The sequence below is a fragment of the Meriones unguiculatus genome, chromosome 1 (assembly GCF_030254825.1).
Source record: "Meriones unguiculatus strain TT.TT164.6M chromosome 1, Bangor_MerUng_6.1, whole genome shotgun sequence".
Taxonomy (NCBI): domain Eukaryota; kingdom Metazoa; phylum Chordata; class Mammalia; order Rodentia; family Muridae; genus Meriones; species Meriones unguiculatus.
The window spans coordinates 172,721,910-172,744,868 of record NC_083349.1 but is presented as its reverse complement, the minus strand read 5'-3'; the positions used below and the strand labels follow the sequence as shown (position 1 = coordinate 172,744,868).

At 45.9% G+C, this 22,959-nt stretch overlaps 1 protein-coding gene across 2 annotated transcripts in view; it reads left to right on the top strand.

Moving 5' to 3' along the window:
- Positions 1 to 18,705, top strand: part of Dcps (decapping enzyme, scavenger) — a 47,436-nt gene extending 28,731 nt beyond the window's left edge. Inside the window, exons 3-6 of one of the 2 annotated variants that reach the window (XM_021648414.2) lie at positions 8,691 to 8,836; positions 12,938 to 13,051; positions 16,464 to 16,574; positions 18,243 to 18,705. In XM_021648414.2, coding sequence (XP_021504089.1) covers positions 8,691 to 8,836; positions 12,938 to 13,051; positions 16,464 to 16,574; positions 18,243 to 18,509 — 638 coding nt within the window. In that variant the 3' untranslated portion in view covers positions 18,510 to 18,705. The remainder of the gene's footprint in view (positions 1 to 8,690; positions 8,837 to 12,937; positions 13,052 to 16,463; positions 16,575 to 18,242) is intronic. The other variant, XM_060371514.1, reaches the window with a different exon arrangement.
- The last annotated feature ends 4,254 nt before the right edge of the window (positions 18,706 to 22,959 follow it).

Here is a 22,959-nt window from a genome sequence, read left to right as displayed (position 1 = left end):
ACACTTGGAAGACAGAGGCAAGAGGATTGCTACAAGATTGAGGCTAGCCTAGCCTTTGTCGCTGGGGCCACATAGCAAGATTCTTTTCTCAAAATGAAGGTGATGATGATGATGATGATGTTGATGATAGTTTAATTTTATTTTGCTGTTATATCTGCTCCTGGCTCCATGTATTTTCAAAACAGGGATATTTTAATGGTACATGCAGCATACGCATGATGTAAGTTTTTGTGCTATAAAAGTTGTTTTGTACTTGGAATGCTAGTTCATGCCTTTAATGGTAGCCAGAGGTAGGTGGGTGGATCTCACAGTTCAAGGCTGGCTTGGTCTACAAAGTCAGTTCCAGACCGTCCAGAGCTATACAGTGAGATACTGTCTCAAGAGAAAAAAAAAAAAAAAGTTGTATTAACCTATGTTAATTAGACAAAAGAATGGACCTTTTTAGGACATTCTCATACATGCATATAACGTATTTTCTTAGGGTTACGGTTGCTTTAATAAAAACACCATGACCAAAAACATGTTGGGCAAGAAAGGGTTTATTTGGCTTACACTTCCACAGTACTGTTGTTTATCATTGAGTAAAGTCATGGCAGGAACTCAAATGGCAGGAACCTGGAGGCAGGAGCTGATGCAAAGGCCACTGAGGGGTGCTACTTCCTGGCTTGCTCCCCATGGCCTGGCCATTTCTTACAGAATCCTGGACCAGCGGCCACCCCTGGGCCCTCCTCCACCAGTCACTAATTAAGAAAATGCCTCACAGCATTTTCTTATGGAGGCATTTTCTCAATTGAAGTTTCCTCCTTACAGATAACTAGCTTGGGTCAAGTTGACATAAAACTATGCAGCACACGTATGCTGATCACATTCACTCTTATTTCTCTTTCTCCTCCTCCCTTCCTTGGGAGAGATAAACAATGCTTACCCTCTACTCGGACAGTCCCAACAACAAGCCAAGGTGCAGTTCCACCAGAGTTCACTCTCAGGAACCAGTGAGTTTATTGGGTTTCCTCCCAGAGCAGTGAGTGAGGGGTTACAGGCAAGAGCACGGGTAACTTTAAAGTAGTTACATTGAACATGAATGATCACACTCCTTGTAGGTGGAGACCCTTCCCCATTTCCTTTCCTATTTATATCCTTTAGTCCTTCCCTGAGAATTAGGGAATTAGGCCTTATGCTCTAGGGCAGAATTGCATACAGACAATGCTTGGAAGGGTGGCTGGATACTTAGATAAGGATCCCATGCCTCCCTGCTCCCTCCTTCCGGGACAGAATTTGACAGTCAGCAAGCCCAGCTCTGGTGATCTTTGGTGAATAGGCCTAGCCAAACTCCTAAAGATGGTAGCAGTTTGGCTCAGAGGATAGTCCTGTATTGTGGTCTCCTTCCACTTTAACAATGCTTTAAAAACCCTAGATTTCTGAGGCTCCTATTTCCAGATCTTCAGATGTGAGTGTATAACCTGGAGTAACTGCAGAAACCAGGAAAGTAAGAAGGGACCATTGCTGGGGGTTAGCAACAGAGATGTTCTCCAGTTCTGTCACTATTGCTTCAAAAGGCTATTTTCATCTTTTTTAAACTGGTTTTTGTTTTATTGAAACAGGATCTTGCTATTGCAGCAAGACTGGCCTAGAACTCATGATGGTCCTCCTGCCTCAGCCTCCAGAGGAGCTGAGAGTACAGGCATGTGCTACCTTTGTGTGTGTGTGTTTGTGTGCTGGGCATTGAATCCACAGTCTTGTGCATGTTAGATAAGCACACAATTACAGAGCCACATATGGGCTTGTTTTACCCCAGCTCCCTCCAAGATATTATGTAACCCTGGCTGGTCTGGAAATCCCTGTAGACCAGACTGGCCACAAACTCAGAGATCTGCCTGCCTTTGCCAGGATTAAAGGAGTGTAACACCACACCTTTTTAATTTTTTAAAAAAAATTTACATTAAAATTTATTTTGTGCATAGATTTGTGTATGTATGGATATGCACTGCAAGAGGGCACGCATGGAAGTCAAGAGACAGCTTTTAGTTGGTTTTCTCCTTCAACCATGTGGGTCCTAGGAATGGAACTCCAGAGGGAAGGTCATCAGGTACCCATACTACAGAATCATCCTACAGCCGCTTATTTTTGTTTTAAAACTTAGGTGAATGTATGTATGTCTGTATGGGTTTGTGCATGTGAATACTTGCTGGTGAATTGAGATCTAGGAACTAAATCCTGGGGAGCTGGAGTTACCCACAGTTGTGAGTTGACTGATATGGGTACTGAGAGCTAAACTGGTCCTCTGGAAGAACAGAATGTGCTCTTAATTGCTGGGCTGTCTCCAGGCCTCCAGTTTTATCTTTTTAATGGTTGACTAGTACTCCATTATATGTGCTTTTAAATTCTGCCTACTGATTTACTAGGTAAGTTGTATTTTAGAGAACTGAAAATATATAGATTTTTCTAATGAAAATTCTCAGAAGTAATCTCAAAAATAATGGCAACTTGAAGTTTAAAAACCACTGCTTCAGCACAAAAAAAAAAAAAAGAAAAAAAAAAGAAATAATCACAAAAGCGGAAGATAACCTTTCCAGTCCCAGTTTCAGAGAAAGGGGAAGGCAGTACCAGGATGATAGTGCATAGGCAGAGGTTCCAGGAAGACGTAGTCATTGCTCATGAACCTGATGAGTTTTAACAAGTCTGACGATTTGTGTGAACAAGGAAAGTGGGTTTTGAGATGCCCTGGGTTTTGGTGTGCTAGGGTATCCTTGTAATTGAGTTGGGGTCTATATTAGCAGTGAGCTCGAGGAGGGGTATAGTTTACCTACATAATCATGGAGTGGCCTGTGGGAGATACATCGATTACTTATGTGTTTTCTGTTCCCTGGTGTCTTTTTAACAGGAGTTTGTGTGTTTATTGATCATTGACTCTTGACCAAATTCTTGATGTGATGATCTTAACAAAAATTAGGCGTGTAAAAAAAGTAATTACTAATTTTGAACATTAGAAATTGTGCTAACAAGAAAAAACTAATAGCATTGAATATCAGTTTATCAAAAACTGATGTTGCTACAGTGAGAAAGGGGCTTGGGAGCATGTTGCCAGATAGGTGTTTGTGTGTGCATATGTACTTGGTAGAGGACAGTCCAGAGATAAATTTTATCTTCCAGAATGAGCAGCCAATGCAGTCACAGTAAACTTCAAAAATCAAGTAGGAATGAGGAAAGCCAAAAAGTGGTGAGTAGAGTTCCAGTTGGTTCCTTTATGAGGCTAGAGATTGGGGGAGCAGGGAGGAGTGAGAAATTTCAAAGCAAGCACCACTTGCTTGCAAATTCAGCTTGAGTTTAAAATAAAGAGCAAAATTTAACAAAACATGACAGGCAGGAGTCTTTGTGAGGAGGGGAATTGTTTATTATCTTGTGAACATTCATAAATGCTTTGGGCTTCTGGGGAATTTAAGGTTGTCCTGGTGTAGTCTTTTAAAGGATGCCCAGAGGAGGGTGTGGTTGGGGAATTCCTTGTTGCTTCTCAAGCGCCACAAACAGGAAGGGTTTGGGGTGGAAAAGTTGCTGCAGGGTATTGATCATGCCAAGCAGAGGAGATGCTCCCTCAAGCCAACTTGCTTGGTGGCATTTGCCAGAGAGGGATCCCAGGTGGTTTCACCTAGTGGCTAGACAAGGCTGCCAATATGGTGCCAGGAGCCCCAGGACTACAAGAAAAGCCTCAGGCTTTTGTATCTGTTTCCCCTGTGTGTAAAATGGAAGCATCGTAATACCCAGCCGCTTTGCTTGTGAGAAACAGCTGAGTTAATAACTGACTGGCTAAACATGGAGTCTGGTGCCTCTGTTAATAACTCACGGCAAGGTTCAGAAGCATAGTGAAACCTTTTCTGTTTTGTTAAGCTCTTACTTTGAAACAAGTGAAAGGACAATAGTAACAAAAACATCCTACAGAAAGGCAGTGAAGACAATCAAAGACTTCCTATGTCTCTTTTTCCCTTGCTTCTCCCTCCACATAAATACAGTGCTGTAGTGGATACATGTATGAAATTGGACAAACTATTAATTTCAGAAAGCATCACAGTTTTAAATTTCATTTCATTTTTTATTATTTTTAAGAATGTGCGTGTGTGCGTGCGAGCCACCAGCTCTGGGTGCTGGAAATTGAATGAATTTGGATCCCCTAGAAGAACATGCCCCCAGATTTCACACTTAAAGAGTTGTTCCATGCTGTAGGGTCCATTATTAACTGTGCCTCTTTCAGTGTCCTATGTAAAGCAGAATTTTTGTCCCACATAAGATCCACCAAAATCCCCTCAGTTACATTCATTTAGTCTCTTCTGGAGCAATTCCTCATCTTTTATTTCTTTTTGATAGTTTTTTGTTTAGGGATTTGTTTTGTTTATTGAGACAGGGTCTCCCTATATTGCCAATGCTGGCCTCAGAACTGGGTTCAGTATCCCAAATGGTGGGGTAAGCATGCATGCACCATTACGTCCTTGACATCAACATTTTGGAAGAGCGTTAAAGCCACTCACTGGTGTTGGGAATGCTTTTGGGGTTTGGTGTGCTGGGGTTTCTTTGTGATTGATGTGGAGTCTACATTAGTAGTGAGGTTGAGGAGAGGGCATTGTTTTCCCATGTAATCGCTGAGTGACCTGTGGGAGAAACAGAACTTGCCACAGGTGTCTCCTGTTCCCCAGCATATTTTTAACAGACATTTGTGTGTTTATCGATCATCAGCTCTTGACCACACTCCAAAGTTCAGCTGCAGGTGAGATTCTGGAGGTGGTTTGGAGGCTGCCAGTGGAAAACAGCATTGAGAAAGAAACATTGATTTTTTTTTCTTTTTTTAATCGAAGAGAATATTCCATTTGGAACACAGATGTTGTTTCAAAGATTTAAAGTCTGAAAAAGCCAAATTCATGTGTTCATTTGTGCAGTAATTATTATTGAGTGCTTACTGCATGTGAGGTGCCAGGGATAAACAATAAAATAAATAAGTCAAATCTCTTGTTGGACTTTTTGTTCTCATGGGGAGGTAGACAGGAAAACTGTTCAGTAAGTTAGTGATAGGGGGAGACTAGACAAAGGAGGGTCGTGGAACCTGACCAGGCTGCCAAGCTGGCCTAAAACCCAAGGGAGGCAAAGAAGCTTCAAGGATCTTCTGTTGTGGAGACCTGGATGGCACTGGAAACTGTTACACCAAGCCTAGAGAGAGGCATTTGTCAGTACAATATTGGCTCAATATTGGGCCTCCGTAGCTGTAATAGAGGCAGCAGGAAAGAGGGGGTGCATGAAGTGACTGGGACCTAGCCTCACATTAGCATGCAGGGATCCAAGAGTGCTACCTGTGGGGTTCCACCAGCGCCTGGAGTTTCTCTGTGCTGAGATGGATAGGGGGCAGGTGAGGGCTGGCTTGGTGAGATTCCTATCTCCCTGCACCCTGGGTGGCTGAGCTGGATCCTTGACAAGCCTGGGCAGACTGGGGCTCACTCTCTGGAACAGCCAGGAGCCCCAGGGTATGTCCCCAGGGCTATGTGTCTCCTGCCAGCAGAGTCAGGCTGTTTTCCAGTGTCAACCTCACCTTTGTTCCCAGATCTCTCCCCAACATTCAGAGAGCTCCCTTGCCAAGGCCCATCTCTCTCCAGTTCAGGCAACTGACAGCATAACGAAAAAAAGATAGGTAGCCACTGGTGTCAGTGCAGTACGTGTGTGTGTGTGTGTGTGTGTGTGTGTGTGTGTGAAAGTTCCTAAACATCTTCCACCCACTAACTCCTATAGTTCTCATATCAACACTTCGAGGACAATGCTGTTGTCACCCCCAGGTTATATAGGTGAGGAGAGTTAAGCAGCAGAGAGGGTTGGCCACTTGCACTTGATCACACAGCTAGTGTGGTTTATACCCAGCTACTTGGTCCCAAACTTCTGTTCTCATCCTCTACCTTGCACTACAGATGGCCTGACATTTTCCTCAGGGCCCCTCCAAGTTCCATGGTGGTGCCCCTGAGGCTGTTTCAGGCAGTCTCTTGTCTCTTGAAACTTATGCATTTGATGTCTGACCATAGGTTGATTTTTAGAGAGTTGTGAAGAGTGAAAAGCAAGAGTTTTTTGTTGTTTTTCCAGAAGGTTGTGAGGATTTTGTGCCTTATTTTCAGGGTCAGGTCCAGAGAAATGGCTAATTAGTGGTCCAAATAACATACTTTCCTTAATGCTAACAACACCTGGGAGGAAGCTTTTGCCATCAACCTGTAACAGGTGAAGGATCTGAGGCTCTAGGAGGCCATATGCCCAGGGTCACCCAGCAGAAAATGTGAACCATTTGGCTGCTCTGATCCCAAACTCAGGTCTCCTCTCCATGCCACACTGTCCCAGAGCTGATGGAATGGGATGCTTTGTGTTCACTGGAAGTCAGTCCTTGGTGTTTCACCTGCATATGTTGACTGGACTTTAGAAGAACTAGGCCGCCATCTTGAAAGAGCACCAGTTTTAGGCTCAGGCGGCCTTTGTTCCAGTCTTGCCTCTGCTGGGTCTCCAGCATCACACTGGATGAGTTTTGAGTTCCTGCCACTCGATTTCCTCATTAACAAAAGTGCAATAGGACCATCTGCATCCTCAGACTCACTCTGAAAGTGTAGGCTGCTGGTTCATAGTTGGGTGCTGATAGTCCCTGGAAGTGGTAGTCACTGGAAGCGCATATCTGTGTCCTACAAGAGAGGGCATGTGGGGCTCTTCAGAAACATCCAGCTGAGTCTGCAACACCAGGTCACCATCCTTGCTTCCCCTGGTGATCTTTGTTGAAGCACCGGCTGTGCCATACGTTATTGACAATAGTGGGAATAGCACTATAGACAATAGACAATAGCAGGTGATGCTAGACCAAAGCAGTCGATTATAGTGTGCTCAGAAAAATGACAGGATCCCCCAACCCCACCCCAGACAAAGTTTCTCTGTGTAACAGTCCTGGCTGGCCTGGAGCTCACTATGTAGACCAGACTGGCCTCAAACTCACACAGATCTGCCTGTGTCGGCTTCCCGAGTGCTGGGAGTAAAGGCATGTGCCCTCATGCCTAGCTCAGGATATGTTGCTAATTAAAACTGCTGTTCTTGGATGTAATTCCAGCACTTGGGAGACAAAGGCAGGATCTTCTCAAGTTCAACTTCAGCCTGGTCCACATAGTGATGTCTAAGACAGCCCAGGCTATAAAGTGAGATTATATCAATTAAACAGACAGACATGCAAATAGACGAACACTGTTTTAGTTAGGGTTGCTCTTGCGGTGATGGAACATGCATGATCAAAAACAAGTTGGCGAGGAAAAAGTTTATTTGGCTTACGACTCCACATCACTGTTCATCAAAGGAAGTTTGGACAGGAACTGAAACACAGCAGGAATCTGGAGGCAGGAGCTGATGCAAAGGACATGGAAAGGTGCTGCTTACTGGTTTGTTCCTCATGGCTTGGTGAGCCTGCTTTCCTTTAAACCCAGGACCACCAGCCCAGGGGTGGCACCACCTGGGGCCCTCACCCACCATTCACTAATTAAGAAAATGCTCCACAGCCTGATCTTATGGATTTATTTTCTCAATTGAGGATTCCTCCTTACAGAGTACTCTAGCTTGTGTCAAGTTGATAGAGTCATGATTGATGCCTTCTCAACTGGACACACACACCGCTGTTAAGCTCTAACCTTTCCTTTCTTGTTCATCCCCAAGATCACAAATTAGTAACACTTCAATATAAAATATTTTACGAACTTAAAAGTCCCATAGTTTTACAATTCAAACATTTTAAAATTCAACCTCTTTAAAAATTGAAAGTCTCTTTAAAAATTCCAAAGGACAGTTTGGAAATCTCTGCAGATATTTGGTTGCTACAGAAGAAGGGGATGCTAGCATCCAAGCTGAGGCTAGACTGCTGCTGAAGTAGATGTGCTGTAGGGCACAGCAGCATAGAGCCATCCAAGCCAGAGTATTGATGGTACCACCTGAGAAACCTGGATTCAACAGCCAGCACTTTGTTTACTTATTTTTGTGTTGCTACAGTATATTTGTAGAGGTCGGAGAAGAGCTTGCAAGAGTTGGTTTTCTCCGTTTACCATGTGGGTGACAGGGTTTAAACTCAAGTCCATCAGGCTTCGCACCGTGTGTCTTTACCCCTGAGCCATCCCACAAGCACTCCATCCAGTATCTAGGAAGTGTTTATAAGCAGCACGCATTGTCTTAAGTATGTCTTGGGTAATTAATGCACTTCATCTTCGAGTACTGTGACATCAGAACTGTTGCTGTCTTCATTTGGAAGATGGGGAAGTTAGCACACACAGAAATTAAGTAACTGGACTAAATTCTCAACTAGGGACCACAGTCCCACCCAGAGTGAATGAGGAGCAAGCAGAGGCAGGCCTCGAGCCCAGACAACCTGGTTCCTGAGTCCACACTAAGCTACCACGCTATGCTGTGCTACTTCTTCTTAAAGGAGCCTCTGGGCTTCAAACTACACTTCCTGCTTTGCATCCAGAAAGCCACATACTTAGACTTAATCAGAAGTGAGAAACCTTTGTGCCTAGAGCATGGAGGTCAGAGGGTGGGTATAGTTTATTTCATGAGGGGCCAGAGAGCCATCATCGACAGCCTTGTCCTGCCAGAAATGTGGCTCAGCTAATGAATTTAACGGTCTTACTTTCTAATTAGACCATGCTGTGTCATTATAGATATAAAGACAACAGTAGTGTACCCTGCCACAGAGAAACACCTGCAAAAATACATGCGTCAGGACCTACGCCTGATCCGAGAGACTGGAGATGACTACAGGAACATCACTTTACCCCACCTGGAGTCCCAGAGCCTCAGTATCCAGGTGACTAACTGCCAAGTCTCATAAACTGTTGATCCTGTAGCTGGTTTCTCTTCTTGCAAGCATCTGTTGGGGTACTCCCACAGATAGTACACAAATACCTTGAGGGCCTGAACAATATGTGTGACTGTGAGACTGCCAGAAGGAATGTGGACAGAATATCTAGGGTAGAGCCTCTTTGTGTGGGCTGATTGCCATTTTATCAGGACAGCCAAGGCAGTCTTTGTGATCTTGGGACCTTTATGAGGTACTGGGCATGCTACTGATGTTCCCTGAGAAATCCATCCCACTGGAGAAATTGTATCTGCTCTGCAGTAGCCCTGTACAGTCTGACTGTGTCCTCACTAAAGATCTGTGAATGGGTAAGAGCCTTCTGTTGGGTTAGGTGACCTTGATCCAGCCTCTTATCCCTAGTCTTTCCTGCAGCAATCCAGCCTGAAAGAGACAAGTCTTAGAGAAAAAACTTTCCTGTCATTCACTCGCCTTCCATTCTTTCCACATCAGACTGCACTCTCTCGTCCCCAGTGTGTGTTTGGTAGAGACCTGTGTATGCAGAGTGCTCTGGCTGAGGCAGATACAGGATGCTTAGCTCAGATATCCTGGCAGTACTTTTGGTTTAGGCCTAGTGCCAACTAGAGCCTCTGCCTGGAATTGGCCCCTTGTGGATCCTCACAGTTAAATATGATTGATGAGTCACTTCCTTGCCCACTCACTGGCACTCACTGATTCCTTCTCATTCTTGCTCACTCATGTTCTCTTTGTGCCTTTTAAAACTACTCTTTCTGTACTCAGGTGCATGATAAAGAGTATTTTCATGTGAGACACTCACAGCCATTCCTCTTGAGTTCAGAGGAAAGGTGGACACCAGGTGTGAGGGTGCTGCTCTGTCAGTTGTGACAGAAGAAAGTTGTTCCTCTGAGAGACCATGTGCTGACAGCCCTCTTCCCAGTGTATATTACTGGGAGGTCCAGCCACTGCTACCACCCAGCAGCATTTGCTCACAGTTCTTTTGGCTCAAGATCTTTTCTTTTCTCCTGTCTTTTTACAATTTGAGACATGGTGTCCTAGTTTCATTTCAGTTGCTGTGTTTAAAATATCCTGATAAAAAGCAACCTGGGGTGGGGGGTTATTTTAGCTCACAATTTTAGAATCACAGTTCCCCACCGTTCATCACTGTGGGGAAGTCACAGTGTCAGGAGCCAAGACAACTGGTCGCATCACATCCACAGTTCAGAGAGGAGAGAATAAATGAATGCTTAGTGCTCAGATAGCTTTCTCTGCTTTTACACAGTCCAGGGCCCAGTCCAGAGGCCGCCCACATTCAGGCTGAATCTTTCCACATCAATTCAGTCAACTGAGATAATTCTCAACAGTAGTGGTTCTCAATCTTCCTAATGCTGCGACCCTTTAATACTGTGGTGACCCCAACCATCGTTGCTAATTCATAACTGTAACTTTGCTACTATGATGAATCATAATATAAATATCTGCTATGCAGGATATCTGATGTGTGACCCCTGTCAAAGGGTCATTAAACTCCCAAAGGGGTTGTGACCCACAGGTTGAGAAATGCTGCCATACAGGCATGCCCACAACCTGATCTAGGCAAGCTAGATCTCATTGAGACTCCCTCTTCCCAGGTGATGAGGTTGTATCTAGTTGCCAATTAAAACAACAATCACACTCAGTCTCATGTAGCCCAGGCTGGCCTCAAACTCAACTGTAGAAGATGACCTGTAGAACTTTCTGCCCCTACTACCCCAGTCCCGAAATGCTAGGTTCACAGATGTATGTCACTACACTCAGCTCATGTGGTAGTGGGGGGTTAAACATGGGGGAGGGTCTCATACATAGGCAAGTACTCTACCAACTGAGCTATATCCCCAGTCCCTCCCCCCCTTATTTTTCCTTTTTTTAAACATCCTCGCATTTGTTCTGTCTTCTGAACGGAAAGAAAGTGTCTTTCAGCATTCCTAGATAACTTCTGTGTAGGATCTTAGAGAAACCTTCTGGAACATATGTTCTGTGGGGCTGTTTCTACATATCTGGGATCCAAGAGACGAGGGCCTTTCTTAGCTGATGTGCATCATAGAATTACCTTACTGTGCACCGTTATCTGGTTCTACTTGCAAACAAAAATAATTCAGTAGAACTTCTTTCATCCAGATCTTGATTGACGTAAGCTTCTAGTGCAACTGGCAGCAGTCTCTGTATTAGTGAGTATCTGCTGTGTTCTAGGCCCTGTACAGGGCTCTAAGGAGACTCCCAGCTGACAAGCTCTTGCTAATGTCCAAAGTCTATCAGGGAAGATGGATGTGCAGATAGACAGTTGTGATAATGACACAGGTGGAGTATGTGAGCATAGTAGTGACGCAGTGAGAGGGACTGGTGTAGAGATGGATTTCTCCCCTTGAGTTTTAGGGGCCATGTAGAAGTTGACAAAGTCAACAAGGCAGAGGGAAGGACAGGTCCAGAGGTTTGGTGTGATGTGAGTTAGCACATGTAACACAGGACTCAGTGGGGATGACCCTGAGTGGCCCTGAAGGTCTGTGGACTGTGTTCAGGAGACTGGAAGTTCACAAGCACTGGAGGACATTCTGGAAAATAGTAGCAGGACTGTTTTGTAGCCACTGTCTGGCCCTTCAAGGACTAAAACTGAGGCACATGCATTTTGTTTTTTTTAATGAAACTTTGTACGTTTTGTTTATTATGTTGTGGGTGTGCATGCACGCATACACCATAGTGTGCAGGTGCTACCCTAACTAACATGTCCAATCAAAATGCAGCACCGCAAACCTAGCCCATTCTAACACAAGCCTCCCTTTTTTTCCCCTCTTAAAAATCACACCTGCAAGGTCATTTACTGCTGTTTTCTGCCTGAGTCAGAACTCGGCCACTTACTTTTCTTCCCTGTCTAATAAAGGATCTCTTTGTGACAGTAGGTGTTTGGGTGTGGTTTGTGCCTAATCCTGGGGCTCTGGGAGGTAGCATCCTGCTATGTGCAGATCCCTTTGCTACTATGTATTCTCCCGATATGGCTTGCTTTGCAATCTAGGGTCCGCAAGCCCCTCTGGACTGAAGTATCTCCTTGAGTGATTTTTGGGGCTCCAGCAGATGTCCTCTACTCTCTGCCCGCAGGCCAGCCCCCTGCTTTTGGCTTTCAGGGGCACAGCCTGTTCCAGCACTTAGAGTGGGAAGAGAATGGTTATGCCTTTCCTTTTCTGTCCATGAGCTAGAAGTCCTTCTGACTTGGAAGAAGAGATAGTGGTGTGGTTCCAACTGTTCATTTCACTCTATTTGCTAGCAGCTTTGTCTTTTGGATGCAGGGCACTCCTAGGTACACATGGACTCTCGACGCTGGGGAAATAGTGAAGAACCAGAGCACCTGGGCTCTGAATTTTGTGAGCCTGGTTGCACCTCAGCCTAACCTCCTTGAAGCCTGTTTTCCTCACAGAGACACTGCCCCCCTCCCCCAAGATGTAACCATACAGTGATGTCCTTGGAGTTTGTTCAGGACTGGGGAAGGGTCCTCCAAAGACTGTCAGTGCTAATCAGAAGGTAGTAATAGGGCTGGAAATCCTGTGAGAGTGTCACTGAGACCCTCTATATCTGTGTGACTTTCTGCTTTGCTTTGACTTCTGGGGCCTGTCAGCAAAGCCTGCTGATATATAGCATATCCAGCAGTTCCAGGTGACAGTTCTCTCATAGTCATCGGCCTGTAGAGCCAAAGGCTTTACTGCCTTGTGGCTGACTGCTACTAAAGAAAGAAACCTCTGTGTTCTTGTCTTCCTTGAATGGCCAATGTATATAAAGTGTCTCCCCTGCCTTGGCAGGCACTGGAGAGCTTCATATAGGGGCACGGATTGGGTGTATATGTCTATGTTGACTAGGAGAAACCTAAAAGGCCCAGCCCCGTCTGAGCTCAGAGGCCTGTATGATGACAGTGATAACCAGGAGTCAGCTATGGCAGAAACGGAGAGTCTTCCAAAGCCAGTGATTGTCTATCCTGAATTTGTAGCCTTTTATAGCTGGACCATTTTTTTTTCTTGGAAGGTCCCCAGCCATGTAAATGGCTTTGTAAACTCCTTCTTTCTTTCCTTCCAGTGGGTATATAACATTCTTGACAAGAAGGCTGAAGCCGACCGGATTGTTTTTGAAAACCCAGATTCTTCTGATGGCTTTGTCCTCATCCCAGACCTCAAGTGGAACCAGCAGCAGGTAAAGACCAAAGAGCACTGTACTCCAGCCTCTAAGCTCTTGCTGCCATGCCTCTAGCCTGTCTCTGGAGTCCCTGTTCCTGTATGCACTGATTACTGTTACTTTGCAAGGAATGGCCTGAGCTCCTCCAGCTGACAGTGCATAGCTATCTAGTCAACCGCTTTTGCTTCCATGGGTCAACCTTTTCTGAATCTGCTCCTAGCCAGAAGGTATCGTGGGGTGATGCTTGCCTCCATGGTGACAGGCAAAGTTCTATGTCCCCTCAGGCAGACCTGCACCCGGAAACTCTGAGTTAAAGCCTAGTCATGGGAAGTAGGTGTTGACAGGAAGAGCTGCCTCTTAAGACCATTAAAGATTAAAATGCTTGTGACTGCAGGCAGATTACAGCCTAGGGAGTAAGGAAAGACATAAAGATAGACTTGTACATAGCTCTGAGTGCACTTGAGCCCGTGGCTTAGAGAACAGAAATCATGAGCTGTCTGACCCAGGGTTGTCAGCAATCTCTCTGGCCTGCCAGTAGAGCAGCCCATTCATTTTCTGTCTTCTTTAAGATAGGAAAGACTTTGGAAAGTGGCTGACTCCTTGCTTCAGGAGTAGTAGTGATGGAACTAACCTAAGTGTTCCACCTTGCTTGATATTGAAGATTGGCCCTTTCTAACCTTTCCTTAGTTGTTTGTTAATGGTGCCATATTTTCTTCAGTGCCACAACTCCTTAACTTGTGACTGCAGTGAACTTCATTTAGAAGTTGACAGCATCAGGGTCAAGGGAAGGATCAAGGAGATGGAGAAACTGCAGCTTTGAGGAGCCTTCATGTCACCCTTAAGTCTTGCTCACCACTCTGCTTGGAAACATATTGTTCTCCCTCTCACATCCAGTCTCTTCCTGCTGACAGTCATACCTAAGATGCCAAACATATTAGGGCTCTAGCCATGAGCTGTCTTTCTAGCCTTAGAAGTAAGTATTCATTGTTTCCAATCTGGTGGTCCTGAGTGTATTTATTTGCTCTTCTTTTCATCCATTCAACAAATTGTAGCAAGTGCCTAATGTTGCTGGAGGTTATGCTTTCCTAGGTCATGCTCCCCCTACTCCTTGCTTTGTTTTGTTGACACAGGGTCTTGCTCTGTAGCCCAGGGTTACCTCAAACTTGTAATCCCCAGCCTTCCTGAGATGTGTGCCACCACACCTGACTTCCTCAGTTCTATTAAGAGATTGCCTATATGTTCTCTTGTGATTCATTTTATGTTGTTATTGCGTGCCCATGGTTAAAACAGATCTAATACAAAGGCTGTGTGGTAGATTCCCTCACTCCACATTCCTCAGATCCCCTTCTTTAGAAACCACTGCTGTTACCTCATCTTAGCTTCCATAAGTAATCCTTATATATCATGGATATAAATGTGTATTCATGAACATACATTTTTAGTTCTCACATCTTAAGCTCTTTGGCCCAAAGTTTTCAGACCAGGAATCCTTCCTTTGAGTCCCTAGAGGTTAGGATAAAGCTAATACTCCTGCCATTCCCAGAAAACTTACTTTGAATTTTTATTTTCATCCTGCTTTATAAATAGTCTCCCCAGAGTGACTGATAAGCCACCTAATGGAGTATCAGTCGCAAGCCTCACCTGTCCTTATCTAACTTTTCCTGCTCATTTCTCTGAGCCAGGGGGATCTTTGGTTGCCTGCAGAAAACCTTTCATCATGTCTAATGTTAAACAATGGTTCCTTCTCCTTCTCTTACCCAACCTGTGAGCTGACACTTAACACCAGGCTCCAAGCCTCATTCCATGCCAGTGGAGCAGAGAAACACTATTTGCTGTGATGTTTGGGATTTGTTCACTGATATTTAAAACAAATGACAGTGACACACCCTACAGCCAAAGAATACACTCAAAATCAAGCACCCATGTTTCCTGTTTTCTCCTTGGACTGCTCACTAATGTGAAAGTACATTACCTGGGCATAAGTCATGAAGGCAGAATCCAAATGGGACTTATGATCAAAGAAAGGCCTGGTTGTCACAGCTCAGACAGCAGCTTTGGGGCACAGCCCAGATTCTTGTAACTCTGGTGGGAAGAATGACTTCCGAGAAGAGGACATACGTGAACACCAGGCATCATATGGATATTCTAATTCCCAGTTCTTAAGTTAGGGCTCTTGAGAGTTTGGCTGGGTGACTCGTGGTCCCCAAATTATCTCCTTGAAGAATCTAGCAGGTCAGACCTCAGGACTAGGAGCTGTTGTATTCTCTCTGGAATTGGCTCCACAACCTGGCACATGGGTGTGATAACTAAGCAAGGCCAAGGTTTGGGGAGCAGGGAGGGTGTGGGAGGGGTTTCCGGGCAGGAGAAAGAGTTCATTTGCTCTCTGGCACAAGATCTTGTTGACATTAGTTCTTTGCTATGTTGTGACCTCCAGGTTTTCAGCCAGGCGCCATTTACAGGAAGGAAGGGCCCACTGTGAACCATTGAGATAGGAAAAGAGAGAAATAGCTGACAGTTACTGTGGTGCTTACCGCTGACAGACCCCGAGACTCTTTTCCTCTGTGTGTCCCCCACACCCCTGCATGCACCTTTGACTCCACATACATTGAGCTGCCACCCTCTCTGAGCTTTTACTGTCCTGGTTCTCTCTAGATCCAGATCCTACCCCTGCATGCACCTTTGACTCCACATACATTGAGCTGCTACCCTCTCTGAGCTTTTAGTGTCCTAGTTCTCTCTAGATCCAGATCCCTTGCCTTCCCTCAGAGGCTTTCTGCTCACTCAGGTGGCTGAGCTCTCTTTCCTCTTATGTGTTGATCACCTTATGTCATGTGGAATTAGCTTAGTAGTAGAGATTGTGATAGGCATGCAGAAGACCCTGCGTTCTGTCCTTAGTACCAAAGAAAGGAAAAACTGCCCTGTTTTATTTCATATAGTGCAGTGACATGCACATGGATTAAGCTGTAAATTCTTCAGGGCAAAGACTTGTGCTTAGTTTTCTCTGAGCTTCCCCATCTCTCCTGTCAACTCTGTAGTATACGTAGGCATTCCCAGGTAATGAATTTTGTTGTTATTGTTTTATGGTTTCTTCCTTCCTTTCTTTTCCTTCTTGATTTCTCCTACTTTTTTGAGAACGGGTCTTGCTGTATAGCCCAGAGTGACTTTGAATTCTCAGTCCTTCTGCTTAAGTGCTGGTATTAAAGGTATGTAACACTACACCTCGATCCTTAAGATGTTTTAAAAGAAAGAAAACACAGAAATCCTGTTCTTCAGCTAGTCCTGGTCACCTAGGGCAGACAGACACCTATAGTTCCTGCTCATCAGTCCTGCTGTAGGGTCCATGGATTGGCCTTGGGGATAGGAGTGCCCTGGCTGGTAGCATCCCTGGTGAACCTGGTATTGTCCTGTTTCTCGTTTGGTCTCTGCACAGCTTGATGACCTGTACTTGATTGCCATCTGCCATCGCCGGGGTATCAGATCAATTCGTGACCTCACTCCAGAGCACCTGCCACTGTTGAGAAACATTCTTCGGGAAGGACAAGTGAGTTACTTCATAAAGCAGAAGCCCAGGCTTTTAGCAGATTCTAGTATGTCCCCCTGTGTCTTTTTCCTCACTCTTCTCTAAGTCTGTCTGGATTTCGCTATGAATGTTTCTAGAACTCTTAGACTGATTTACAGGTGGACCTGCCCAACACTCCAGCTCTGCTTTGACCTACCTTTTCTTGCCCCCAGACTTGTCCTCCCTTGCCTTTGTTTGTAGGTCCCTTCTGCCTCTTTGTTTGTAGGATGCCCTTCTGCCTCTATAGGCTTGTGTCCCTCCCCATCCCAGAATTACCTGTCTTGTTTATGACAACTGCCTCGTACCAGATGCATTCTTTGGATATTGGTCACATGACTTTGACTTGTATATAAGCACTTACCTTCTCACCTAGGCTGGCTGAATTCTGCAGCACCTAATGTCCTGGAGGTACTTTTTAATCTGGGACATTATGGGATAGGGAAAGGAGCCATCCAGGTAGGAGAGAATGAGAGAAGAGTAACTAGCAGCTTGGTTCTGTGGTCCTGGCCTGCTGTTTGAGGGCCTGCTGTCTCGGGGCCCTTGAACAGGTCTCTTTCTTTGCCTCCGAGGTCCCTGGACCCCAGGATTTGGTTGGGATCCCTTTTTGAAACCACCACTGTATGAGCTTAGCCTCAGCCCTTTTTTCTGGACGCCTGTCTTGCCAGGGGCCAAAAGTCACAAAGGTGCATAGACAGGATGTACTCTGCCCCTTCCAAGACGGTACTAGGGTGCTCACTAGATACTGCTTCCCATACCCCTGTGCCCTCACTGCCTTTTTCTTTTCGGGGCCACTAGTTTCTCAAGGAGTAGCCCTTGGATATTCCCAGTGGCACAGAGTGATGTTCTCTCAGGGAGGAACTGAGTCTCACTTCCCTGGCAGTTTGGCTGGCTTGCCCTGCCCATTAGCTCTGCTTAGTCCAAAAAACCCCACAGTTCACCCTGCTGCTGTGATTCTCCATTGGTAGCACCAAAGGCAGGGTATGAGTTGGGGTTAAATTCCGAGCCCACAGAGGCCGAGTCTTTTTCTCCTCTGGCAGAGCTGTGTGGTTGGTAGAAGGCTTTCTCTCTCTGAGCTCTTGCTCTCTGAGCAAGGTGGACGTGGGGAAAGGAACCAGGGCCCCTTAAGTATTCTCTTCTCTTGTAAGGAGCCCTACTGAGGTCTGAGAGCCCTTCCTGAAATCCCTCCCTTCATGGTTTCCCTTTTGCCCAGTTCCTAGCATAGCCCCATCTCCACCTTATTCCAAAAGGCTTCCTCCTGCCTACTTCAAGATTAATCAGGTGCTACAAGTCTCCAGTCTTATACCCTGGGCTGACTTTAGGTGCTAGGACTTCCTAGACTTCCAAAGGAGAAAGCCCAGGGTTTTTTTTTGTTGTTGTTGTTTTGTTTTTGTTTTTTTCTGGGGCTTGGGGTGACTGAGGGCCATTTCCATTGAGGAATTTCTCAGCTTGGCTGCATCACCACGTTGACAAATTTCTTAGACAAAAGACCAGCATCAACGGCAGGCAGGGCAGAGAGCTGGTTGGAGGTTTCTGTAGCCATCCCAGGTCAACTGTAGCAAGAACATAATGGTCCAGTTGTGGGGGTCGGAGGTTGGGGTACTGGCCCCTTTGCAACATGATGACCATTTTGTCACTGTCTTTCCTTGCCAGGAAGCCATCCTGAAGCGCTACCAGGTGACAGGAGGCCGTCTGCGCGTGTACCTACACTACCTACCCTCTTACTACCACCTGCATGTGCATTTCACTGCCCTGGGCTTTGAGGCTCCCGGCTCAGGGGTCGAGCGGGCACACCTGCTGGCTGAAGTGATCGAGAACCTGGAGCGCGACCCCGAGTACTATCAACAGCGCACTCTTACTTTTGCCCTCAGGACTGATGACCCCCTGCTTCAGCTCCTGCAGAAGACCCAGCAACCCTGAGTTGCTGAGAGTGCCTGAAGAGAGGGGAACTAATGGGCCAGGCTTGGGGTAGTAGGGGCTCAAGTTTTATCTCTGAGGGATTTTCCTAAACTGTATTTTGTAGTTTCGTGGCCTCTTAGCAAAGGTCAAGTGTAAGACATATTTTGTACTGGTTTACCCCTCACATGAGAATAAACTACTTTCTTATTGGTGAGGACTGATGGTGTAGCCTGGTGGGAGTCGGGCGGGGGAAGACAAGTGGTAGGGAAGGTCAGTGAGCAGAGCTGGTGGGCATATCTTGGTGTTGGGGGTTGTCCTGATACTGGCCCTCAAGATCTGGTTACTCCCCTGATATACCTGCCTAAGACATACCTGATTGGTTGATCCTTGTGTACAAACCTGCCTAAGACATACCTGATTGGTTGATTATACCTGGGCAGAATGGGGTAGGTATGGCTAAGGTTCCTTGGCTTTATGAGAACAGGAGAATCATGGGAAACAGACGATGGGAACAGAGGAGGAGGAAGGGGGATGCCATGATGGGTTAGAATGGAGGAAGGACTCCAAGGATGGCATGGATAGAGAAACACCAAGATGAAAAATATAAGCAAGTATATTGGGATTATGGATGCAAGATAGTTCAGATGAGGATGATCAAGGCGGATGGCATTGGAAGGGGGCTGGGAGATGGATAGTGAGGTTTTTAAGACACTGTAGGTGAAATATCTGCCTGGCCCAAGGTAAATAAGGCAATTATAAAATCTTAACAGGTATCTGTGTCTTATTATTTGTGATAGCAGGTTAGATAATACTGCTGTGATGATCTTAGGGCTAATAATAAATAATATTTAGCCCAACACACCATTTTTATTTACAACAACATCTTGTGAAAGGTTGAAAGTTTCAGGGTATCATCACAGCTGCTGAGTCACAGCTTCTTGGAAGTTTCAAAGACTTCCTCCACCTTCCCATGCTTTCTGTACCTGTTTATTTCCTTGTCTCAGGTCTGCAAACTCCTCCCAATTCTACTGCCATGTTCCTCTCTCTCCAACTCTCCTTTTGCGCAAGTTCATGTCCACCTTTAACACCAAATTCAAAACCTTTCCGGAAATAGTCTGTGAAGGCTCTAGATGCCACTTCCTCCTTCCCTCCCCCAGTAATGAGGTTACACCCTATATGTGTGTCAGAGCTGTTGATACATTTGGTGAGGGGCTGCAGATAGGTACTTGGAATTGGGAATGTTTTCCTGGGACTCAGATGATGCAAACCCCAAAAGCCTGCCTTTGCTTCTGTTATTTGGTCAGCAAAACCCTGGCCTTGAGTTTGTTATCTAGGCAGAAAGACAAAACAAACTCTATGGGTCAGCCAGAAAGTTCAAAACACTATCAGGGCAAACTGATGTGGTTGCTGTGAGGGGCTGGGGACCAGGTCTGACCAGCGCTTTGCTTTATAGAATCTTGAGGCCAGGAATGGACTTCAGGGTATCAGAGGCTGATGACCGGCCTTGTAGCTGGCAGGAGCCCAGCTCAGAAGAGTAACATCTGCCTCTGTTCAAGAGAACAGGGCCACAGGGCCACAGCCCAATGAGATCACTCTCCAGCACAAAGGACAATTGTATATCCTACCACCAGAGCAGAGCAGGAGTTTACTATTGGGCAGGGGACGGCTAAATGTATTGTGCCTTGTTCTAGAAGCTTCCTGCTGAGATGCAGGACATAGGAGCCTGAAATGACCAGGAGAAAAGTGTGAAGAAGACAGGTGCCTGTGACTCTGCATCCCTGGCCTGAGAACCAAAAGCCTTGATTCAGTGCCCAACTGCTATATTTGCAAGTGAGGCCCTCAGTGGTGGCACTTATCCTGTCCCTTGCTCCAGGCCCACACTGCCTATGGTGGAAAGCATTTGGACTTCGGTGCTTCCAAAAAAGAGATTCCCTATAAAAAAAAAAGTAGAGTTTTTGAGTGAGTGGTCAGAGAATCTAAGGCCACTCTAGCCTCTAGCAAGTCCAGGAGGAGGCATGGCAGAGCTGCTGCCGCTCTAACCCAGCCTTCTCTGCAGTTCTTTAAGCAGCCCAAGGTTGAGGTATGTATCTAACCACCACATGGACTTGCAGTTATTGTGGTAACCAAAGCAGGTGTGTCTGTTACAAGTGTAAACCAGATCTGTTCATGGCTGCCACACAGACTATAGTGGTTTCCTGAACTGAAAGCAAATGCTCTCCTGGTCAGGGCTGTGTGCCAATGCTGAGGGTTTATCTAGTAGAGAAGGCTGACAGAGATCTTTTCTGAGAGCTGCTTGCAGCTTGCAGGGGTCTTCCTGGGTCTCCTTTTCCAGGTACCAGGGTAGAAAAGTGACCTCTTCTTTGAAAGTAAATGGCACCAAATGTGCCCTGGAGCCTCAGGGGGATGAGGCATTGTGGGTGGTAGATGACTGCCAAGATAGCAGATGAGACCTCCCTCTAGAACACACAACCCTTCTACCACATCACATGCTACTTGACCCCCATTCCTGACTGTGTTGCCTGGGGGGTTCAGGCTCGCACACGGGCTGACTTTTGTGTTACATGCTGTAATTTCACTGTGTCTGGCTTTGGTGGGGTGGGGTGGGGTGATGGCTGGGTGTACAATCTACAGGGAAGGAGCAGCCTGCTTATTCATGTAGACGGGCTAAATGGGGTCATGGGCTCATAGTTGCAAAGCTAGTAATTAAGTCTGTAAAGGCCAGGTATTCCTCTTTAGGGCATAAAGCTGTGCTCTGGATGACCTTTTGGTCCCCAACTCCTATTAACCATTCTCATCTTCCTTTCAGCTTATTCTGCAAGGAGGTGCCTCTAGGATAGTGACATACACCTTATTTACCTGACCACAGAGGGGTCTCCTCCAGGCCTTGCCACTTCGTTTTCTTATGATTGGAAGGACCAGCCTCTGCTTGAGGTCTGGGAGGGCCACTTCAGAGTCAGCTGGTTCTCTGCGCTGTCCTCCAGAGAACATGATGGAAGCTTCCCCACCCCTGCACCCCAGTGTCCCACCTCCATCTCCAAGCCCCAACGCCTCATCACACTGAGGTTCCTGCCAGGCAGCCTGGCTGCTGTCTGGTGGTGTTGAGAGCCTAACAATACCCTTTATGTCTTTATGGGGTAACTCTTACTGACAGACTCTCCTGCCTGGCTTGTCTGGGTAGCTTCGCATACTTGTTCTCTTTCATTCCGGCTGTATCTGTTGGCCTGTTGCCTTTCCTGTTGAAATGAGTAAACCTCAAATGTATGAGCATCTTACCATTCTGGCTTCCCAACACCTGGGCTTCTGTCTGACTGGGCAAAACATTAAGGCAAATCAACATTGTGACAGTTTTCATTTATATAGCAAATCATTTCATGGAGCTCTCATCCTCTATTTTACAGATAAATAAACTCTCAGTGCCTTGTTACAGGGTCAGTGTCAGCCGCAGGAACCTGAAACTTCTGCCCTAGGACCTGTAGAAATGTGTTCACTAAATGTGGTGAACAGAGGAATGGAACTGGGCCTGAGTTCCCAAGCCGGGACAATGTGAGGTGACAACTATCCCTCTGCCTCAGGCTTTATTCCTACTGTCCTCAGTGTCCTGTCTCCTGGGACAGAGCTTCCTGAGCACATTGTGCTCAACCTTTCCTGACCCACTGCAAATAGCAGCCCTGCTCTGCCATTGAGATCCTTACACGCGTGCTGGGGCAATGGCAGACATCACCCTCCCCAGATCAGTCAGGGATACCCTCACAAATGGCTCTGGCCCTGTGGTGCTTGTCTGTTTTCTTTCCAGCCTAGTTGGAGGTGAGAAGCAAATGACACACGGCTGCTGTTGTTCCTTGGCTTCTCTGTGTACTCCAATGCCCTCGCATAAGAGCAAAATTATCAGCACAAAGCCAAGAGAAAGCTCTATTTTGCATGTCCCTGTTGAATAAAGAGCTCTAAAACGAGAAACAAATCAAGAACCAATCACACACAGAGAAATATGTGAAAACATTTGTATGTTCTTATCCAGAATATTTAAATATTCAGGTTTTGGTGGCCTGGGGTATTTGATTAGGCACAGCACCCCAAGGCCCAAACCCTGGATGTTCGGGTATCTCAGGTGGTATAACATTGTCAATATAAATCCTCCTTTATGCTGAGTCACCTCTAGATTACTTATACTGTGCAGTGAAAAATACTTGTTTTTCTACTTTGTTTAGGAAATACCAAAAAAGTCTGTACTTATATTTTTCATATGTAATTTTAAAAAAATTGCATTCACTATGTATGGGTGTTTTTCCTGCACGTACATCTGTGTACCATGCGTGTACAGTGCCCCTGGAGGCCAGAATGGACATCAGATTCCCCTAGAACCTGTAGTTACGTACAGTTGTGAGCCACGTGTGAGTGCCAGGAATTGAACCTGGGTCCTCTGGAAGAACAGCAGTGTTCTTAACTGCTAAGCCATCTTTCTAGCCCCATACAT